Genomic DNA, 23,165 nt, shown 5'->3' on the forward strand with positions numbered 1-23,165 from the left:
CTTGACTGTTGCACTGAAGAAATAAAATGGTAGATACAAGAAAGACTTACCCCCCCTGAGCGGCGAACCTTGGTATTCACAAAGCTGCATCATCATCATCATCATCATCATCATAACAAAAAGTAGACAGTGAACGGCAGTTTTAAAATGTTTATTTAAAAAACAAAATAGAAAAACATACATAAAAACGTCCAGAAAAACAGCCCCGAAACAAAATCCGGCCGAGTGGTTCCTGGCTCACAACAATCAGCCAGGATGAAAACTAAAGGGGGCGGGGCTGCCACACTTTTTAAAAACCCGTCCTATTTGTAACAGGAGGGAGGTGACATCGCACCTCCACGTACATCGTAAAGGCAGAACCTCAGCGGCCTGCTGGTGCTCTCTCGTTGCTTCACCTTCGAACTCTAAAAGTGAAGCAAGGAGTGAGCGCTAACATATGTTTCCATAAGATTAGATTGTATACTGCATTAAGATGTTTGGCAACCGGTCTAAATGCCATTCGCAATTTTTTTTTTTTTTGGCGCGACCGATTAAAGGGAAAGCCAAGTAAACAATATTCTTTACAATCATGTTCTATGCAGCCCCACTCGCCTAAACATTGCGATTAATATTGCATTTGTTGAATAAGAACAAAGCAGAACAAAGCCTGGGCTGCCACCTGTGAAAATGGGTGATTTTTTTCCGGTTTAATTCACATTCCATGAATGCAATATTAATCAGAATGCTGTGTTTAGACGAATGGGAGGCTCAAGAGAACAAATGATTGCAAAGAAAAATTTCCACTCGCCTTCTCCTTTGAGTGGTCAGCCAATTATATCAGACGATATAAGGTATTTTCAAAAATAATAAATGGCTGGAGTTTTGACAATTAAACACTGATATAATCTTAATTTCTCTAAAGGCTGATCAGCAGGTATGGGTATAGAGGTAAAGGTAAATCATGGCTGGCAGAGCGCTATTTTGTGTGAATTCCATCCTCCATATTCATTTGGATGCAATGTCAGAGTATAAATATGTCCTTGCAGTTGAAAGCCTTTAAAGAGAAAAAAGTTATTTTATTCAATATCCAAAGATTTCTTTAAATGATCAGCCAATTAATTGGTTGGTCGAAAATGTGGAATATTGGAATTGACATGTTCCTCAATAATCCATGTCGGGCAGGCTTTATTAATTTAATTGTCAATTCCTCATAAAAGCAGATGTTTCAGAACTTTAGAATAGGGTTTGTAATCAAGGAAGGCTCTGTTGTTCCAATGTAAATTACAAAAAAAGTAATAAAGCTGGTGCTATATATATATAGTCCATAAATCAAATTTGAGTGAGACCATTTCTGCATGTGAGCGTTGCTGATCAGCTCATGATCTACCTTTCCCAACCGTTCATGTTCCAAGTTAAATTACTGTAAAAAGCATTGAACGTCGTCAATGTCATGAGCAGAGGGCAAGTCGCTCTCTGGGCGCATGATCCCGACCGACTGCCAAACTGTCCCGAGACGTTCCGCACGCACTTAACTAGGTCACACACGCACACACTGCACGAACTCGGACCCCGAACAGGGATGATAAAATCCTCTTACTCCTATCATTTGGCGGATAGTTGTACAAAACTAGACTTTTGAGACATCTTGGGAGTTTCATACTAATATAAGAGGATGGGGGGGCTGCGGTTCTCACACACACACACACACACACACATACAAATATAAATTAACTCCTGTCCAGTCCAATTGAGCACTGACCGTCTTCGTCGGGGGGGGGGGGAAGGAAAAACAACAACCCTCGAATGCACAAGTCGTGATACGATAATCGGAGTAACCCACTTGCATAGAAATAACACGGGCGTGTGTTAGTAGTGTTGATGGCGAGTCACAGCCTTTTGCGCCGTCCTCTCTGTGAGCGCGCTCACACGCACGCACACACACACACACAACCCAGTAAACACAAAGAAAGGCATTGCAAACAATTAGCTGAAGTACCTGGCAATCAAATAAACACAAGATTCCTGAATGGAATCAAAATATAATTCCCTTTAACTCAGGTCCTTGGATTGGGAGGACCACTCCCCAGCCCTCCCCTTTTTTTTTTTGTGTCTGTCCCGGACTATAAATGGGAAGCCCCCTTACCGCCGAGCACCTTCGAGTGCTAGCCTGGGAACTTATTTACAGCTTCACGCACCCACAGTCGCTCTCACAAGTCGCTCTCCATTTGCCTTACGTGTTTCCATAATCCCCACCTTGGGAAAAAAAAAACTGTAAAGAAGGGGTAAAAGGCAGTGACGGAAGAAATATGGCAGCAACAAGTCCACGAAAAGACGATGGACAATCTTGAGGTTGCAAAAGCCAAAGCACAATTACATCCTCTCACCCAGATATGACCTCAGGGTGCGATTTTCCTGCCACTTGTCTCCAGGATGAGAAACTGAACTTCTCGCCGTGTCGAGCAGTGGAAAACGTGAGGCTTACTGAGAAAAGAGCTCCTCCATAAAAGATAAGGAGAGGTCTTTGACCTGGGCTCCTTCTCACCAGAACTCCCCAAAGGGTTCTGTAAACAGAATGTAAAAACTCTACAAAAATAAAAATAAACTGTATAAAAATGCCTTTGACATATACATACTAAATTAAATAAGCATTTAGGTTGCAAAAAGAAAAAAAAATATTGCACAAAACGGAAGAAAAAAAAGTGTAAAAGGCCTACAAAGGCCAAACGCGGCATCCCTCAGTGCCACTCCAAAAACAAATCAAGACATGAGCCCTGGAAAGAGCCGGAACCGAAGGAAGCAAAAATACTGACCGCAACGTAATACTGAAACGCTACAAGGCGGTGAGCAAAAGGTCACGCTGAAGCGGTAGCCGAGCTGCAGGCTGTTTCGTGTTGCGGTCGCTTCAGTCGAGTGAAAACTGCTGGTCTCCGTGAGGGGGGAGGGGACCATTGGCTTCTATCTGCTGGGGCTGACGGGCAGAGTGTCCCTCTTCCGGCGCCGCCAAGCGTTCCGATGGTACTGTGTGTGCATGTGAGCGTGTCCGCGGGTCGCCGCGACCGGGTTGGTGATGAGTGGTGGGTTGTGCAAGCCCTTCATGTTGAACTTGACAGCATTCTGAGGTGGACAGAGTGGGGGCGGAGTCAGTCAGTTAGTGAATACTTAAAGGCATTGTTCAATTTATTTCAATACATAATTCAGTCTCATTTTAAAATGTCATTTAAAATGTGTCGCTCAACTAATATTTATAAAATAATTGTATAAACAAAATTGTTCATCTAATTCATACATATTTTTTTTATTATGTAAAATTAATAAATTGACATATTCAATTTCAAATATGTACAATATATTTTATATATATATATAATTGTAAAATAAAGTTAAAGTAGTAAAGCTAAATGTATGGGAGCCAATTTAATAAAATGTATATTTTAAAATGCCTAAAGTGTGGGTAAAATAGCTTTTTTGAATACATTTGTCATTTTCATTTTTAGATATTTAAAATTAAATGGAACAAGAACACAACATTTTGCTATTACTGTTTTATTTTATTTACAATAAATCAAATACAATAAATTATTTAATGAAAGCAATACATGAATAAATTATAATATATTGTATAATATGTACTGTGCAATAGTTTACAATAAATAAAAAATAAATCAATGAAGGAACTTTTTATTTTTTTAAGCACTTTTTGCTTTATTCATTCTTCTTTATTCCTTCCTTCATTCAAATTATATAATGTATAATATACAGTGTAAAGTTCATTTTAGTTATGAAATAACTACTTTATAATTAGAAATGTAATAAATAATAAAATATTAAATGTATATTTACAATTTAATTCACCAATTTTAGCACCAAAAAAACAAAAAAAACTTAAACTTCTAATTTATGGCAACAAATATTAAAGGACTTTTGATATTGTTAATACTCGAATGTAACCTCGAAATGATGGAACTGTCGGGAACAAAGGATGGAGAAACAAACGCAATGGTGACTTATTTAACAGTGTGACCTTAGCAGTGGTGTTTGGTACCAAGTAGCCGCAGCTAACATGCTTTGACGTGAAGCAAAAAGGTCAAACGCAAAACACCCACTCCTATTAAAAAAAAAAAAAAAAAAGCACAAAGTGACATGACACTTGCTTTATGTTCGGCCTTTTTCAATGATTTTCAATTACTGGATCCGCTCCTGCAGCGGAGAGGGAAGCAAGTGCGGAAAAAAAAAAAAAAAAAAGGAGGTGTAAATTAAAAACTTGGAAATTAACGTCACACACACAGTTTCAAGAGACCCACTAAATGGTGTAGTCTTTTTTTTTTTTTGTGCTAGCTCGGCAAGCAGCAAATGACATTTTAAGAAAGGAAGCATCAGGACTTGAGAATGACACACTTTGCATTCAAGAAGAGACTCGGTAATCATTCATTGCAAATCCCTTGCGGGCTGACATTAAAATGTGATCAGCTTCAAACAGCTAAGGGAAATACTGAAATGTAAAAGATAAGCCACGTAAAAGGCACATTGTGGGAACACTGCGGTGTGAGAAATGAGTCCTGATGGATGTTATGTTGACATTATGCTGGCCAACAGGCAGCTTGTTGTTAACTAAGAAGATCAATAATAGATTACCGCTGGCATTTATTGGTAGTTTTCCGTCAACAATTACGGCCCTATTCTAACAGTATTGCTTTGGTGCCATCTGGTGCCATCTTGGTGTCAATTGAAGTGAGATGAGAAGTTTCATTTAGACATTAGCAGTATGTTTACCTCATTTACCTAAAAAAAAAAAAAACTAACGTTACGAATGTGACTACAGTTCTATGAATTGAACAAATGACCGCCACGCCTCCGAGTTCCAAACACAAGGAAGTGCAATTAAAAACACATGAAAAGGGGACGGGGAAGAATGAGATGGAGAAAATGTTTCTGTGTCCGGAGCCTACCTTATGTGCGTGGCTGGAGTGGGGGCTGGGCGGAGGCTGGGGGCCGGTATGGGCACGGACATGGGCCGGGGGGTGCAAGTTGAAGAAGACGGGGAGACTGGCGTCGATGCACACCTGTCTGCCAGGTATGCTGTGCATCGTGAGACCCCCGGCGAGTGAGGCGCGAGCCTGGCAAATGAGAAGAATTTGATTCAAAACGTTTTGCTGCCTTCCATAATCCAGTCAAAAGGTACGATTGGTGTTATTTTTGCATGTGTACCTGTGAGCCAAGAGGCAAGAGCAGATGGTGTCCTGCCATTCCTGGTTTGGCGGCGCACACGCTGAATCCCGGCGGGAAAGCAAGGCCCAGCGGTGGGAATGACGTGTAAGGCCGCAGAGGGGGCGGCGGCACGGGACAGGGTGGGGCCGAATCAGAGTCCTGATGAATGGGTACACAAACGAGGAGTCGGCACTTTTTTTTCGGGATGTACTTTACGTTTAATGCAGAGCAATGTTTAAAAGGAATGAATCTGTTTTAAAGTGTTTTTTTCTCTCCAAAATGCGTCTATAGATGCTTCTGGACATGTTCTCTCAAGTTTTCTCATCACCGCTGGAGTAATGTTTACAACTTCCCTCCAGTATTTCTGGTATTTGTGTACGCATTTGCTGCGCAGATGCACAACCAGCTGTTGGCTGTCGCCACATCTGGCACGAGTGTGAAGAAGTAACAGCGGGGATTCGTCCGGAACTCCGGAATAGGAGAACGTGGCGACAAAGAATGCAAGTGCAGCCGAAGTGGAGGAACTCCAAGTTCCGTTCCGCTTGTCATCAGGGGACGTGCGAGGTCGTTGGCGAGGGACCAGTTCAGCGCGCCGATAACGTGGCTGGCCACACGCGGTCTTCACTGGTCGCAGTGCTTTGCTCGTAGCCATCTTGAAGACAGTGCTGTGGACAGTGATTTGTTTCTGAGCAGGAAGAAAGAGAGACTGGATTGCAATTTGCGAATAAGAGGCGGAGCAATCTGGGACACATTACAAAGAATGTCTGGATACTGAACTGTTAGTTGTGGGAATTTTATCTGCTGAGGGGATTCTCTTCTAACATAATAACTGTGTACATTCCACCATCTGTTACAGACGCAACAACATGCGCTTCAATCCAGACAGCTGTTGCCGGGTTACAGAAACTCCACCCAGAGGCTCTTACCATCATCACGGGGGATTTTGATTAACCTACTTACCACTTTCCGCCGGTGTGTCCAGTGCAATACGAGGGAAAATAAAACATTGGACGCCAAGGATGAAAACAGTGCTCCACCCCTGCCCCCATTTGGATGATCAAAACCACATATCTCAAACTGTCGCTGTAGTTCAAACTAGTCTCCCCGTGACCACAAGGGTCGCTAGGAAGTGGGGACATATTTGATGACCTTACGCTACGGACGGTATCGCTGGATATAATCAAACTATGTGAGGACATCATCATTCCGGTCAGAAATGTGCAATGTTTCCCCGACAACAAACACCAGCCCACCAATGGCTTCAAAGCCCTTCTGAATTCAAACAAGTGGCCCATCAGACGTGGCGATAAGACAGAGGTGAGAATGAGTGAGGTCAAGGGCTCTGATTGTTGTAAACTGGAGGTGAAACTCCTGCAGAACGACATCAAAGAAGTGGCGGGGGAAGAGGAAGAGCAAAACAAAAGACTGACGTCTGCCGAGGGTCGTTTGCTTTTTCAAAAGGCTCTGTACCCCCTGCTGTTCATTACCACCATACCTTGACCCCCCCCCCCCCCTCTCTCTCAGTCTCCACGGCAACCCTCGCACTTGACATCACAGCGACTGACACCCATGCCAACCCCCAAACTCCTTTCATCCTCCTCTGGATGAACACGTCCTTGATCACATCAGCGCTGGGGGGTCTTGAAGGCTTGCGCCCACCAGCGGTAACACTAACCTTAGGAGCTCTAAAGGATAAAATGACTCACATTGTCTGATCCAGAGAGCGAGGAGACAGAGGAGGCGGATGAGTGCTGCTGGGGACTGGAGATGGACATTGGCGAGTCTGCGCTTTGGGGGGACGCCGAGTCCCTCTGCGGCTCCTCTGACCCGACACCGCTGTCAAGCGCGCAGGCGGGGTCCTGATCAGACACCGGCTCCTTGGGAGTTGGCACTAGGGATGCAGAATGAAGCTTTATGTTGGAATGTGAGTCGAGTGACGCTCTATTATATCATGGTCCATCGTTTTACGCACAATAGTCTCCGATTTTTTGGACAGCGGAATCATTTGAAGTCTGGAACATATCCCCCCCATGACGGTTTCACTGAACTACAAATGGGACTAAAGATAAATCTAAAGAATTATACCTCCGTTATCCGCTCGAGCCAGATCTCTGCCACCCCATTTTTTGATGATCCACTCCCGATAGTCGATCACTTCCTGGGTCAACCTGATTATTCTTCCTAAGGTGCTACAAAAAAGGAACGAGAGAAGAGTATCAGTGGCATCCCTTTTTTTTGTTTATCAATCACAACTCGCTTCTATGTTGTTATGTTTCGAACCTTTCAGAGTCTTTGTTGGGATACGATCGGGCGAGCGGCGACACGGCGTGACTGAGGACAGTGTAGGCATAATCAAACACCTGTCTGACGTGCATGGCGCCGTACGAGCCCCTGCCCACATCGTTGCCTGCATGGCGGGAAATTGGAATACAATCTATTGATTTTTCGCCTAATTGTTCCGATGCTCTGAGAAAACACATACCTGGAAGCAATGGATCTTCGATGCAAAGCATGGACGGCCTGTAACCGTTGGTCATGGCCATGTCGTCTTTGGCAATGTATGCACCTCCGTTTTTGATGCGAATCCCTGTTTTCAAGTAGTTAAAATGGCGACCGTACAACTCAAAAAACTCGATCAGCAGGAGGCCCAAGTTCTCGCTGGGGTTCCTGGCATCGATGCGAGGATGAAGCTGAGGAAAGATGCGCAAGGGAAACTCATTGCTTGGTGAACCCTGAAACTAGGATTTCAACTTGATTATTATTGCATATATATATATATATATATATATAAAACACAAGGCTTCGTCTCGTTTCTCCTTTTTTTGTGAGTACCTGCAAGAAGCTGATGACCATGAGGATGAGGCAGTAAGAGCTTATGCCGCCTGTGAAGACTTCATTCAGATCTCTCTGCAGCAGGAACTGCTTCAGCACAAAGATCAGGTAAGGCAGCACCGGATACTTCTGAAAGTGGACGGGGAAATACGTGTTGATATGTTGTCACCTTGCTGAATTGTTTGGAAAAATAAATAAATAATAGGATGGTATCACATTAATGACACAGGGTCCGACATTAATGGTGTAGTGTGGCAGTATAACACTGTCTTGGGCCACCACGTACATTACAGACATTTGCCAGACCGGGTCATTAGAAATGTAATAAATGATATGATCAAATCAACATGTACATGTCTCTGAAACGTAATCCTGATCTGATTGTAAAAAAAATATATAATACTAATAAAAATGTTGGACTCAGGCGGGTCTGCCGCAGTGCCAAACATTCACATCTGTGCGAGCCTGCCAGCCGCCACGGCAGCACATTCACAATGAGCAGGTTAACGAAAAGGCTTTTAGTGCTTTTTCCACACCTTATGTTTATATCAATATATCTACGAGGCTCCCTAGAAGTGTTATTATGCACTCTGTTAAAAATAAAAAATAAAATAAAAAAAACGCAGCAGGCCTGTAGACAGGAACTGCAAACATTCATGTTCATTTTCCAATTAAGAAGGCTGCAAAAACCTGTGGCTTGGCTGACTTTTAAAAAAAAGCTGCCAGAGTAGGAAAACCCTCCTCCTCCTATCCGCCCTACGATAAGACTGCAGCAGAGCCTCACTCCCTCGCACATTAACTACATCGACGCTCGCGGGGGCCGGGGGGTGGGGGGTGGGGGGTTGATTGAGTGTGGCTGTCAGTGGCGGGCTTTCAAGCCGCGACACGCAATCCCGGCACAAGCGCGACGCAACGTAAACACACGAACAAAAGCCAAAGGATGACATCTTGCTCGAAGATCTGCACCTGGAATTCCTGGGCTGTGTTGGCTAAAACAAGCATGACTAAAGCGGGTAGACATCCACCCTCAGGAAGAGAGACATTCGGAGTACATTAAGCGGTAACCTTGCAGACATTCAGCGAGCACGAAATCTGGGGCTGCTTCCAGGATCCGATGAGGCAAAGCGAGTCAAGTGTATTGCTTTGAACTGCTGGCCGGCCACAATACACAGTGGGGAATTTCCAAAGTTCTATATTTAGATGCCACTCTAAAACAGTAATTATGCGACTCCACTGGCGCTTGGTTTGATTTAAATACGTCTGCATGACCCCCTTTGCCGCTCTCGTCCATTCTTCATCTGCATGGCTTGCTTCTAACTGCCATTTATTTCTTGGTACAGTGGGACGTCCAGACTCCGGAGTCAAATTCCCGTAAAGTGCTACAAGTTGGGAGTTAAACCAGATTATTTTCTGGACAAATATGCCTCAAATGTCAAAAGCTAAACTCGGGAGCTCAAACTGTCAGTCAGCAAAATCTCATGAGACTTCAGCTTACTTTACGCAAGTGTGTTGTTTGTGATGCCAATGAGGTAAAGAGTGATTTTGAGCATAGAAGGGGAAATGGAATTGAATGCAATCTGCAAGGAAAACATTGTACTATATTACTACTTCTTTTTTTTTTAACAAACTGATGTTAACGAATAACACTTTTTAAGTACAATATTACATTTGAGTACTCTTAAAAATTCCAAATACTGTGTTTCCTCACTTTTCGCGGGTAATATGTTCCATGCCCGCAATAGGTGAATTTCGCTAAATAGAGTTTGTAAAATAAAATTAAAAAATTAAAAATCACAAAAACTGTCTGTCAACTTAAAGTGAACCGTTAAGTAGCGAGCGACCTCTGTAAACTAATAACATAACTACTTGCCGAGACATAGTATAGATAATTGTTAACGCCATTAGGTCTTGCAATTGTGATGAACAAGGTATTTCAGTGACTGCGTGTGGTACCTCAGTCTGAGCACAAGGGGGCAATATGTAGGAGTACATACAGAAGATAAATAAAAGATGCATAAGAAATAAGAGAATTTAACATATTTTTACACACAATGTTACTATAAACGAAAGCTCGAGTCTGAACAAATTATTTAGATTATATTAAAAATTTTAATTTAGTAGTCAACCAGCAGCAAGAAAACAATTACGTTCCACTTTTCTTGTATGATCAAATGAACGTGACACCTCACCTGAACATAATCTTTAATGAAGCTCGCCGCCTTGACACCAGTCTCCACGTTGAAGCTGATGTCCACTTTCACCTCAGTTTCCTGGTCTGTAAGTTTGATGATTGGCACCTGAAAAACGCCGCAAGAGACAGAAGTGGCGAAATTTGAGCTCTCCATCGATCAAGAAACTTAAGGGGTAGAAAGCAAAGATTTTTTGTTTTCAAACGTAGGAAGCGAAAGTTAAAAGCTGTCAGAAAAACAAAATCTCAAGTTAAGCAGTTACCTAAAAAGTAAGTAAGACAAGCAAGTACTTTGCCCCCCCCCCCCCCCCCCCCCCCCTCCTTCTTAGGAGTGGGCAACAATCATCAGCTATTCTCCCAAAACGTTTTCTGCGAGCAGGTCCACCCGCACGCAAACAGATGGGGGACACTAATTGTGTCTGCTCGTTCAGTGCACCTCATCTCCACTCCTCCTCTCGGAGAGATACGAGAGTGATGCGGCCAAAACTTTAGATTTCTGGCTGACCACCACTTGAAGTCTAAAAAAAGGGGTTCTCTAAGCGCATAATAAGCGGTGCCAAGTTGTGATTTGGCAGAGCTGCTTCCACTTCCCCGCAACGTTCCTCATTAAAAGGAGGCTCTCGTGCTTCTGCGACGTGAAAATGTTTGAATAACAGCATCAAACCATTTGACGACATGACTTCGGTCTTAATCGCATCAGCAACGGGAGACCGGCCTCATCTGATTGCGTACTTCGAAATGGTGAATGTCAGCATGGCCGAATACTCACGGTAGCTTTGTCCAGCACTTTGATGGAGTACGGCTCGGCAACGTTGTGCTTGCGAAGAGCCTGCTCCAACTCTTGCAGCGGGGGGCGCTCCCACTTCCCAAACACCACCAAGTCGATGTCACTAAGGAGGGGGGGGTCACATTCCAAGTCAAAACAATGGATGGAAAAAACACACACAAGGTTTACAATGCCTCATTGATTGATTCATTTGTGAGTCTCTCTTGCCTTGTTGGAAGGTACAGTCCTGTGCTGAAGCTGCCAAATATTTGGACCTGCAAATGCAGAAACAAGAGAAAAATGAAGGCCACCCATTAATCATGTGTCCTCGTAGTTCTGCTGTGTCCCGTTAACAGACAGGCTATGTAAGTGGACCCATGAATCTATCCTGCACATGGAGAACTTTTCTTGTTTTGAGGGATCATCATCATCGCTGAACCACTGGCCGAAAACGGGGCTGCCTTAAAATACGACACTTTCATTGTAACGTCAGTATTGCGTAACAACTCAGTATGCGGCGATGATTTACAGTGCATAATATTCAATTGAAATGTCCACACACACAGCGGCACAATGCGTTTCCGGGTTCCACTTCGGAGCGGGGCGGCTGTGCCAAGTGGAGAGCGCTGCCAAACCAAGCAAACAATGGCGAGAAGAGAAATAGCTGCATTTGAGCGCTGCGAGAAGCAGCTCTCCGAAGGGGAGGCTGAGTGGAGGTCCTTCCTTTTGCGTCTGGGAAATACGGCGAGGGCGGCCGGTAATGGCACATAGACAGAGCACGATGGATGACAAGGGTGCAAATCAGACGACTGATAAGGGGCGTTGCCTGACAGCAAGCGTATATCAGAGAACGAAGTAGTGCGACTTGTTTGGATTTCCTTGGAACAAAAACGCTATTGAGAATTGCAACGTACATCTGCATTGGGCCACAGCTCCTTGATGATCCTCTCGATCCGGGTCACCACCTCTTTCCTCATAGCGGCCTCCTCGGGCCGCGGAGACATGAAGTTGTAGAAGTCCATCAACTCCTCGTGGAGTCTGAGCAAAAAAAGAATGCATCAGATTTCTTTTACTCTGTGTTGTGCTGACACAAAATGGCTTGTGAATTATATCGAGAGTTGTAAAAGATGCATCCGAGAGACTCAAGTCATTATAATGGAACTTTCCAAGTTGTGCAAAAAGTAAAAGTATTATAAAACATTTATAATATTGTGTTATACTAAGGGGTGTTTTGCATTACATGAATGCATTCCAAATTTAATTTATCATGACAATTACAATATTTTATATTTTATATATATATATATATATATATATATATATATATATTGGGGGGGGGGGACAATCACAAAATATTGTAATTGTCATGATAAATTAAATTTGGAATGCATTCATGTAATTCAAAACACCCCTTAGTATAACACAATATTATAAATGTTTTATAATACTTTTATATATATATATATATATATATATATATATAAAATCACTATTTTGGTAAGCCACCACCACAATGGAGCTATTGTGCAGCAACACATGCGCCCGCACTTCCCTGGATCCAAATTACACATTTGCATTTGTCAAAAACAGAATCAGTATGATCACAATGCAAACACATTTGCGCTTGGACAGCCCTTGAATTAGAAACCATAATATAGCAACGTGTCAATATGTATTCAAAAAGTACGGTTCCCTGCCAAACCGTTGCAAACAAAACGACCAACTGTTGTAAAAAACGTTGGCCGCAAAGCGTTGTGATTCTTGCGTTCCGAACAAATCCCACCACACTTAAAGACCAACATTTATGTCTTTAGGCATGATGTCAGCATTTCAGACTGTTGTAATAACATATGATCTGCATTTACTGCAGCGGACATGTGAGGTGAATTGGGGACACACAAGTAAGAAGAAACTAATCTTCATTGTGAGGTGGATGACTGAGTTGGTTGTTTCTGTTTTTGAGTGCTGTTGCTAGATTTAAATTGGTATGTTTCTCGAACTTTATGTTTTTATTTCCATTCCTGTCGATGTGATAGGATTCTTAAACCAAGTTTGTATGACCTGCATTTGGATTTTCAACGGCTCATGCTCAGCATTTGAGCCGGGAGCCTAAGATTTAGACGGCGAAGTTAGCATTTTATGCTATCGACTATTTAGCTTGCCACTCACATAAGGTAGAATAGGAACCTTTTACGTGACATTAGCATTTGATTTTGTGACGCCTGTGTGACAGCTGATTTGTTTTTAATATTGGCCAGCGTCACGCAACGGATTGTGGTCGCCTTTGGTGGCGGCGCAGCACAACGAGAAGATTTCTTAGCAGTCAGATGCCTAGGAACAGTGCGGCTCTGTTCCACCCCTGTGGCCGCTCATTTTTTTCTTTCTCTAAGAATGCATGCCATGGTGTCAGTGTGAAATACGGAACAGGGGGACTGTCACAATCAATTACTAAAGCCCTGCAGGACATTCAGTCAGCCCATGTGCCCACGCCTTGGTGAAAACATTGGGCCAGCCAGCGAGACAGACGCATAAATACCAGTAGACGAACCGAGGAGCATAGGTGGTGTTGTACCATACACCAAATATCTTTCCATTACACCAAGGAACAATGACATGACTGACAGTGCAAGAACAAGTACCAAATGTGCCCCTGAAGTCACCCAAGCCAAAACGAAGGCACAATTGAGAAATGCTAGCCTATAGTGTAAATGGCTCGGCGAAATGGCCTAAAAATAGAATCTCAAGTTTTTCATGTAGAGTTGCACAGGTGAGGCCAGGTTGGAGCACATACCTTGAAACAAAATTTTACAACATCATGTCAATAAATCACTGCTTTTGCAATGTATAAATGGCCGCCAGGGTCTTTGGCAATGTTCAGCATGACTGACTCTGATTAATTGCCTTCCACTGAACACCTTACTTGTCATTTGGGAAACAATGTTGTCAGTTTCTTTGTGGGAATTAAAATAAGTCCCTTAAAAAGAAAAAGAAAAAAAAGATGCTAGATGGAGGGGGAAAGCTGGAGCATATATTAGTGGCCAAGGCGAAATACTGTCCTCTGCTCGCGCAGTGCGACTTTGTAGTGATTAAAGGTGACGGTTAAATAAAGTATTCTCAAGAAGCAGTCTTGCATTGTTTTTTCCCCCCCTTACCTTATGTTTGTATGAAATGTCACGATATCCTGTGTGTGCATCCCACAGTCTGTAAATTTGCCTTCATCTCTTATTTGTTGTTCGTCTCTAATCTAGGAATTCCTTTTACGTATGTACTGAGTCTCCATATAATTCAAATTCCTTGTGTTACAGGCCAGAGTTGTGAAATGTGTGGCAGGATTGTTAGAAAAGTATTGTAGGTAAACGTATTGTGCATGCCTGCCCTAAAAGTATGGCTATTGTGCATCTTGACGCGTTTGTGTACCTATGGTTCAAATCGAACTTGATTACTGTACTGCAAAACAGTGACAGGTTTCCCTACTCCAACGCACCTGTTTCCAATGAACAGGATCATTATCAGGCTTATGCGTAGCTTGTGATGAGCTTCAGGTGTGTTCGAGTAGGGAAACATCCAAAACCTCCAAACATCCAAAACCTCGAGGACCAAGTTTGAACACCACTGCTGTAAAATAACGATTAGAGGTTTTCATTTTCATTAATTGTTGTTTATTTACAAAGAACGAATACTAGGAGGTGTTTATTTTTCATTGTTATTTCCACACTCACGCAAACTTATGATTCAATTAAGAGGTGAGAATGATACTATTACATGTTACAATATTTGTTTTTGTGTACGCGAACTTTTAAACAACAAAATGTCACGTTAGAACTGGCGGGCCTGTGCTTTTACGCAACTAGCCGACGATGCTATTCAGCAAAATGCCTACGCCACTATCGCTGCGTACGGGCCGGTCATTCAAACGAGAGAAGCAGGATACCTGCACAAGTTCGTAACGTAACCCCCGAAACAGTGTTGGACTCACCCGAGAACTCCCGGGTTGTACTTTCTCGTCTTCCAGGGCGTCCAAGTGCTCGCGTCGTTGCCATTAGTGCAATTTGAAAGCAAGTAATTAACCCCGTAAGTGCTGGCCTTATTGTCACGTTTCCTCCGGCCCGGATGGTGATGGTGGTGAGGGCGAGAGTGGTTCACAGGTAAGGAAGGGGTCACCTGATGACTTTGAGCGCACAGCTGCTGCAGATTTAACATGTGACGGCTGTGATGGAGGAGTTGGTGGTGGTGGTGGTGGTGGTGGTGGTACCGGTTGTTGTCCGTGCTGTCACCCAGCGCGAAAAGCAGGCCGACGTTTTTATTCCCAGCCGCGGTTCTCTCCAGCTGGCAGCCGGAAGGGGGGCTGTCTGCCAACCGGGGTTCCAGTGAGGAAGCGCCAGCCTTCGGGGACCCTGCCTTACCTTCAGCCGCGTCTGAGGCCGGGGTGAAAAAGTTGGAGAGCGCCATGCCGAGGGAGGATATCGCAGAGTCGTTAACACAAGCCGAGCCGCCGCCGCCGTTCATGATGCTGTGATGGCCGCTGCCTCCTCCGCCGCCGCCGACCAGGCGCTTGCTCGCCACCATGGCATTTTTCAACACATCCAACGCAGCGTAGTTGACACACTGGTTGTGGACGTGCTGGGCGGAGAGCGTCCGTACTCCCTGAGACGTTTCCCACGCGTGCATCCATAAAGCGTTCGCCGGTCCTTTCTGCTCGGGCTGAATCCAAGCTACCCTCGGATCCATTCAACTTGGTTCTCCGGTGACCCCCACCCCCCTGTTGGGTATACCGCCAGCGAGCCCGTCGTGATGCCGCGCGCCGCCGAGCCGCCGTCCCGAAAGATGTCCCTGCGCCGTCTCGGGGAGCACGAAAACTACGCGTGAAACCGCGTTTGGACCATTGGTAAAGTCGCCCCTTTACGTCGCTAGGTACAGGGAAAACGCTAGCTGATTTCTATTGGGAGTCAATATGGCGTATTCTCTTCAAATCTACGCGCATGCGCGTTAGGAGGGGATCCTCCGACCACTGCGCCCACTCCTTCGTAAGCCCTCGCGAGGCCAACTTGGGGTACTGCACCCACTTTTGAATACAGTACTATTATTAAACAATAATAAAAATGTTTTATTTCCACCTCCACCGCATTACAATTATTTATGTTACATAGTATATATATTTAATACTAGCATCAAAACATAACATTTACATTACTTGCACAAAATTGGCTTCACTTTTAGAATAGTATATGTATATTGAAAAACATATTTTAGTAATTCATGTTATATAAAAAGCAATATTGATCTACATTTACATTATTCAATTTTACTAAATTCTCGTTTATTTATTTATTACTGCACTGTATTTAATAAACAAATAATATATGGCTAAATTTGCACAGTAGAAATTATATATATATATATAATTTTTTTCAGCCATCCATCCATTTTTTATCCACTTATAATTAACAATTCAGTGGGTTTTTTTCTATTCTGTGTTTTCCATTTTTTTAATGTATGTATTCTATTTCTCTTCTCGTTTTTCAATATTTTATATATTTATGAATAGGGAGAGGTGAGTGCGCTTACCCCTCACCATCCTTATTTTAAAGTACTGCTATTCGCGACGGTGGCTGTTTTATGACCAGGAACTAGAAATTAGAGGAAAATAGCCATTATTTGCATGCGATTTTAAGGAAAAACACTACATTTCCATGTATAGATCTTACTTTAAAATTAACAGTTTTTTGGGGGGGGGGGGGGCAGTAAATTATAATCTTTTGAACAGCATTGGCATCAGTCTAAAAAAAAAGTGGTATGAACATCCCTCGTCATTAATAAATGCATTACTAACAAATAATAATACATACAGTAGTTCATTTATTTTAATTGTAATTATGCATTAACATTTTTTGATTGATCACAGTTTTATATATATATATATATATATATATATATATATATATATATATATATATAGTATGTATTTTTTCTTTACTATTTCAAATAATGTGGAATCTGCAGCACTTTCCCTACTAAATGTATAACAATAAAAAAGAAAAAAAAATCTCCAGCTGAACATAACTCATAACCCAATACACATGAAAGGCTGATGGCATATGAAATACTTATGTGGGTCATAATCCCAAGCTCTTCACATGCCGCTCACGTACACTGGAGTCCTCCCGGGGTGAATATAAACCGAAACCGTGAAATAATCATATTTCTAGGTAACTCCATTCAAACACGTCCATGCACAGCAGGTGTTGTCACGCATCACAACACCCCCCCCCCCCATCCTCGTTAACAGCCATGTCCCGGCTTGCACGTTTTAACGCCTCAACTGTATGATGGAGGCGAGGCATAAAGCAGCACCTTCTGGGAAAGTGAGTATAATGTACACCATAAAGGGGGAAGGAGTGAAGGAGGAAAGCCTCTTGCGTAACGCTTACCCCCGACCCCGGCTGCTCACGTGTAGCATGTGCCGGAGTCAAGGCAAAGCGCAAAAAAAAAAAAAAAAAAAAAAAAAAAAAGACCCCGGGGCAAACTGTGAGTCAGATCAAATATGCGGCTCTGCAACACACCCATGCAGGCCATGCACACAGCGAATACAAGCTTGCTTTCTCCTATCTTTAGCTGAATCTCACACGGGTGTCAACGGCGGCAGGTTACGAGCACTTTCGCTGCACGTGGCCGGCGACGGCTGCTCGGCCTCACTTGTCATCGTTTATGGGATTTACCCAAACGGCAAAAAGCAACAGACCGCATCTGACAAACGCAGTTTAAAGAACGGGACTGTAACAAGGAGGACTGGCGGTGATGGGATTCATGCGGTTTGTCTCGAGTCTACCGCAGCATGTGGCGTGAATGCTAAGCAGGCCAAAACACATGTTCCGCATCCATTTAAGCCACTTTTAATTAAACACAATGTGGTTGGCAAACATGTTGTGTTATCTTAATGTAGTCTTGAGAAGGGTTTTTTATCATTTAGGATAGCCGCTATGTCAGCATATATTTGTAATGCGTAGTCAAGAGAAATGCACAGCATGCAAAGTCCACACAGGAAGACCAGAGCAGAGATTTGAACCCAGAACCTCAGAACTGTGCTTTTTTTCCAAAATGTTTGGCAACATGGCGGAATAGTGGTTAGTACGTCTGCCTCACAGCTCTGAGATTCAGGTTTCAAATGGAGGCTTTGGCCTTTTTGTGAATGATTTTGTTCCGTTTTCTGCAAGTATTCCAGCCTTCCTCTCGTATACCCAAAACATCCATGTTAGTTTCTTAGAAGACAAATGACTGCAACTCATTCTGTTGGTGGCTACGTTGTAGTTAGTTTCTCTAAAAAAAAAAAAAAACGTCTGTAGAAATCACAATACATACATACAATTCCCCCTCCATTTTTTTTTTATTATGTTGTAAATATAAAAAAATATATATAAAGTCAGGAAAATAAATATTCACATATACAATTATTGTTTCATTTATATTAAGGATATGATGCAGAATTAAGTGGTCATAATATATGTTACAACTTTTATTTTTTTGGTACACATTTCCACCATTTCGTAGTACACACAAAATGACGTGGCAGCCCAGACATAGCCCCCTAGCCTTAGGTTTGACACCTGTCCCTTCGCTGGGAAAGGCTCCGGCTCACACATGACCCAAGTGAGGTCAAGCATTCGAAAAAACGGAAGGATGGACAAATTCTAAACGAATGGGAACATTTATTAATTATATGTATAATTGAAATTGAAATTGGTAAGAGGAGGAGTATAAAAGACGCCCCCCCCCCCCCCCGCCCAAAAAAAAACAACAACAACTAATTAAGCAACTGTGACAGAAGCCCAACAAATAACAAGCGTCGCCAGGAGATGGAGCATCTGTTCCCCGCCTCTCTTTCTGTCATGCATGTTAAATCAACTAATATGCCCGCTTTCAAACCTGCAGGCGATGTGGTGTGTACAAGCACGAATACTGCATTTGGCGCCAACGCATAAAACCACATCGTTGCGAGAGTAAATCCCCTCCCTTTGCGCCTGAAGACAGTCGAGCGTAATGGCGGCCACGTAACACAGTGACACGAAAAGAAATAACAAAGAACCAATATTTCACAGCGCTTTTCTCCTTATAACATTCAGCAACTCTTTCCATGTGTACAAACGATAAAGCACCTTTATTTCCAAATACATTACATAAATAAAAATACAATTTATAATGAACACGAACTTGCCTAAAGCGGGGGTATGCACATACCGACAGAGTCAACACAGGCCCGAATATTTATTTATATTTATCCTAACAAAATAGGTGTGCGCTATTGCTTGAAGTATTTGTCCTCTGTTGACCTGAGTGAAAATTGACATGTAAAAAAAAAAAAAAAAAAAGCAGATGGCACTCCGCTGCAAGGCACACTGTGGAAGCTCAAACTTCGGTTTACACTTCACTCAAATCCTGCCGCCGCCGCCGCCGCCGCCTTAAAGGTCACTTGCGAGTTTTCATATCAATGAAGAATACGACTCCAGCTGTGGTTTTCTCCTGCGCTCGTCCCCACCTTCACCTTGTAATCCTGCGCTATTTATTGTCATTTATGGGCAACGCTTCACTTTCCCTTTTACTTAGCCGCAGCCTCTCATGTGACATCCACGATTGCCTGTGTCATCGTTGGGCTCCATTGAGGTGAGGGAAAATAAGTGGTTGCTAAATAGTGAGGTTGAGCTTATTCAACGAATGAAATTCAGCTTCATGGAGGCGACGAGTAACTCTTTGTTCTTACTTTTCAGACAATACAGGAGGACTCGTGTTATTTGAGGGCCATGCTGCCCAGAAAAGCAGAAATGTCATAAAGTAGCGGCAAATACATGATTAGTGCACCCAAGTTAGACAACATGTACCTTAACTCATTCACTGCCATTGACGGCTATAGATGTCGAAAATTCATTTGAACTATATTAGTTTCACATTTTTGTTAACAAGAGTATGAAAACCTAGATTTTTTTTATTGTGCATTTATAACAGATATTACATTTGCGATTAATAATTTTAATTTTACATTTTAATTACAATTTAAAAAAAATAATTGTCTTTTTTTTTATTTTATTTTTTATTAGGGGCATCAGGCAATTACAATTTTTAATTGTAATTAATCACATGACTTCACTCGTTAACTCAAGATTAAGCACACATTTTATATCTGTTCTAAATGTACAATACATTTTTTTTCTAGGTTTTCATACTCTTGTTAACAAAAGAAAAGAAATTTTTTTTTTGACGTCTATAGCCGTCAATGGCAGTGAATGAGTTAATATGTAAATCACGGAAATTACATGATTAATCCAGCAGCTATCCATAAACTAGTGAGGGGGGGGGGGGGGGGAATGAAATTGCTAGATCTGCTGTAAACACAAGGCTTCTATTTCTTTCACTGCGCTGTATAAAGGTCATCTAACTTCTAAGGAGGAGAAGAAGAAGTAAGACGCCAAGTTTTGAGGTAAAAAAGAGCCTTCAACGGTCGGGAGATGCAGCCCACACAATTCCATACGGGTACTGAAAGTGGTTGACAATTGACGGAGAGCAACATCTTCCATGGGTGTGAGTTTTCACGACGATAGTAAAAAAAAAAAAAAAAATGCTGAATTTGCAGCAAATCGGAATTGTACGCATTTCTTACATTTCTCCCAAAAAGCTGTACAAACCAGTTGAATTATGTGCTATTTTGTGTTCCTATATTGCAGATTTTAAAGTGATCACTTTTTATGGGCTTTCACTGTACATAAGCAAATCGCACTTTAGAGTTGTGTCACATTAGGAGGTCTCCTGGAAGCCATAGAAAAAAAGAGAGGCAGAGTAGGTCCCCAACTAAATTCCAACTTTAAAAGTATTTTAAAGCATGTTAAAAAATCTACCCCACCCCCCCTGATATGATCTGCGATTGATTTTCATCTATAGCAGGTGTGTCTTACAAATAACCTGCTGCAAAAAAATAAAAATAAAAATAAGGTCCACTGTATTTGAGAGCATTCTAAACCAAAAACGGGATCAATGCCTTCCTTGTTTTTGGGTAGTCCTCAAATTTAGCAAGGTACCATCTGGAAAGAGCAAACATATGAGATGTTCTATTAATAATGCCTGAAAGCAAGCGATCAACCGAGTTGCGTTTGTGTTCTTACTTGTGGTGGGAAAAAGCTCTGCTGCTGAGTACCACTGCGGTGAAGATGGCGAAGGCCGCGCTGTGAACAGATTGGCCCGCCAGAGCGAAGCCCGCCCACTCGGTTATCTCCCCAAAATAGTTGGCTGCGGATACATACTCGAACATTCCACCTGTGAGGGGGGGTACGACACACAAACCGCAGGACATTGCTCATTAAAGGGGACTTCATTAAGTTGGAGTGATGCTGTACGGTCGCCGACTTGCACGACCTGCCCCTAAAAATGGGCTCATTTCAGCAAGACAAGAAGTGAGGTATGTAACGTGTGCTATAATTCTTCATCCTTTGGGTATTTTGACAAAAAAAAATGGCACAGACAAATTCCAGACACATAGGGGGTTTGTTTTTAAATAAAATGCCCAAAATGTCCACTTTAATAATAATAAAAAAAAAAGAGTTCAAAGTAACAGATGCATGCCAGTCGTGGCGTGCCAAAAGCATTTCACCTCTGGGGATCTTGTATCCGCTCTCTCCGGGCCCCCTCAGATTCCTCAGGATGTGGTCAGAGTGCAAATTTATCAGCCAGCCGAGCAGCCACAGCACAGAACCTGCAACAAACCAACTGAGAGCTGTTTTGGGCAAAACAAAAACAAAAACACTGGACTGACGTATCGTATCTCATTCACGTGTGAGCGGAATAAAAGATGTGAATATACGAATAAATGTTATTTTTAACGGACTGCTTAATGAGCCAATGTGAACTTAAATGACAAACGACAGCCACGATAACATACTTAACTGTACATACTGTCTAATGAATACCTCTCTGACAGTTCCACTTCCTTACTTGCCTGCAACGAAGCATGGATTTGTCACCCAGCCTGCAGGGTAATCGGCATAGTGGCTCAGGTATCTGATCTGCATGTATCCGTTGTATGTGCAGAAAACAACAGCCAGGAAAAAGGAGAGGAATGGTGTGGGTTTACCTCCTCGGATTAAAAACGGATACATAAGTGATCTAGGAACGGGAAAGCATATGGTTAAAAATATACAATGTGTGTGAAATGTTCAAATATTGTCACTTACATATGGAACGGTTTTTTAAATATATATATATAAAACAAACATGCCTTTGTCTGGAGCACAAAACAGCAAATTATATGGTGTTCAGATTAGCCACACCACTTTACTTATTTTGTTTATGAAAAGATCAGTACAACTGAAGCGCACGATGGCGTGTTCAAATGTCCAAACATAAGTGGGAATTCCGAGTGTTTCCATACCTCTGTGTATAGTGGCACATAAACATGGCAATGAGCAACTGATTGGCGAGCAGGGAGCTCTTCGCCGAGGATGCCCATATTAACAGACACACGGGTACCAGGAACGCGGGCAGCTCCTGGACAAACCAGGCCAGTTTGGCGTTGACCAGAAATCCGTATTTGCTCGAAGCGTACCGCCCGTACGACGCGTCCACGAACAGCAGGCAAACGAACGTACACGCTGCCATTAAAATCATGAAGTAAGCCATGCAGTCCAAAACATACTTCTCGTCCTCCGCAGAGGAAAACAACACCGACAGGGGGGTGTCCATTATGGCGTTGTGTTGGGGGATATAAAAGTAGAAAAACAAATAAAGACAATGCTGTGTTTATGTTGTGTGAGGAGCTAAACCTGAACTACGATGCATTTACTTCCATACTAGGGCGGGGCTGCTGTTGTGGAGTCAACCAATCGCATCGACGAACGAATATAGTTTCCAATTCGTCGGCCAATCAAATCGCGCGGTTTAACGTGCACTCATTCGACTGTGCTGTTACGCGAATTATGTGTTATGTAACAGACTGCACTGCAACAATATTATAAAAGCTTGTGCAGTTATCATAGCGTTCACTACCATACACACCCGCTGCTGTGTGTTCGACAACCGCGAGACTATATTTAATATGCCATTGTGATTGGCAGATGAAGCCCAAAAGCAATAAGAGCGCATGCGCATTTCAGCTACTGTCTTTGAAAAGTCCATGGTCGCACTGGGGGCAAAATATAGCACAGTTGAATTGCAAAAGCG

The 23,165-nt window shown here is 42.7% G+C and overlaps 2 protein-coding genes across 5 annotated transcripts; both read right to left on the reverse strand.

Moving 5' to 3' along the window:
* Positions 1-136: 136 nt before the first annotated feature.
* On the reverse strand, positions 137-15,929 carry tent4a (terminal nucleotidyltransferase 4A). Of its 4 annotated transcripts, none has more exons than XM_086062124.1 (13): positions 14,947-15,929; positions 11,885-12,008; positions 11,199-11,245; positions 10,974-11,094; positions 10,206-10,313; positions 8,017-8,145; positions 7,667-7,874; positions 7,465-7,591; positions 7,270-7,373; positions 6,891-7,075; positions 5,185-5,343; positions 4,926-5,093; positions 137-3,093 (listed from the first exon to the last, which is right to left on the reverse strand). In XM_086062124.1, the coding sequence occupies exons 1-13, from the start codon at positions 15,696-15,698 to the stop codon at positions 2,935-2,937; spliced, it is 2,391 nt and encodes a 796-aa protein (XP_085918250.1). In that variant the 5' UTR covers positions 15,699-15,929; the 3' UTR covers positions 137-2,934. The 4 variants fall into 4 exon arrangements, with proteins under 4 accessions (XP_085918250.1, XP_085918249.1, XP_085918251.1 ...); XM_086062123.1 differs by having other exon boundaries at positions 7,465-7,618; XM_086062125.1 differs by lacking the exons at positions 137-3,093; positions 4,926-5,093 and having other exon boundaries at positions 5,192-5,869; positions 7,465-7,618.
* A 2,831-nt stretch (positions 15,930-18,760) lies between these two features.
* On the reverse strand, positions 18,761-22,805 carry srd5a1 (steroid-5-alpha-reductase, alpha polypeptide 1 (3-oxo-5 alpha-steroid delta 4-dehydrogenase alpha 1)). The gene is made up of 5 exons (XM_086063534.1): positions 22,378-22,805; positions 21,946-22,112; positions 21,601-21,702; positions 21,116-21,266; positions 18,761-21,034 (listed from the first exon to the last, which is right to left on the reverse strand). Exons 1-5 carry the CDS (start codon positions 22,686-22,688, stop codon positions 20,968-20,970), a joined length of 798 nt encoding a protein of 265 aa, XP_085919660.1. The 5' UTR covers positions 22,689-22,805; the 3' UTR covers positions 18,761-20,967.
* Positions 22,806-23,165: the final 360 nt, after the last annotated feature.

Source organism: Leptonotus elevatus, chromosome 19 (assembly GCF_054856555.1).
Source record: "Leptonotus elevatus isolate MCC_2025b chromosome 19, RoL_Lele_1.0, whole genome shotgun sequence".
In the NCBI taxonomy this organism is placed as follows: Eukaryota; Metazoa; Chordata; class Actinopteri; order Syngnathiformes; family Syngnathidae; genus Leptonotus; species Leptonotus elevatus.

What these genes read in the sequence shown, in the direction of transcription:
- tent4a (XM_086062123.1), bottom strand. Translation starts at nt 15,698, where the DNA reads ATGGATCCGAGGGTAGCTTGGATTCAGCCCGAGCAGAAAGGACCGGCG. An exon ending in CGAAGATCCATTGCTTCCAG is followed by an intron (nt 7,619 to 7,666) that starts GTATGTGTTTTC and finishes AAAAATCAATAG; the next exon opens with ATTGTATTCCAATTTCCCGC. An exon ending in CCCAACAAAGACTCTGAAAG is followed by an intron (nt 7,374 to 7,464) that starts GTTCGAAACATA and finishes CCTTTTTTGTAG; the next exon opens with CACCTTAGGAAGAATAATCA.
- srd5a1 (XM_086063534.1), bottom strand. Translation starts at nt 22,688, where the DNA reads ATGGACACCCCCCTGTCGGTGTTGTTTTCCTCTGCGGAGGACGAGAAG. An exon ending in ATGTGCCACTATACACAGAG is followed by an intron (nt 22,113 to 22,377) that starts GTATGGAAACAC and finishes TCCCGTTCCTAG; the next exon opens with ATCACTTATGTATCCGTTTT. An exon ending in AGAGCTTTTTCCCACCACAA is followed by an intron (nt 21,035 to 21,115) that starts GTAAGAACACAA and finishes TGCTCTTTCCAG; the next exon opens with ATGGTACCTTGCTAAATTTG.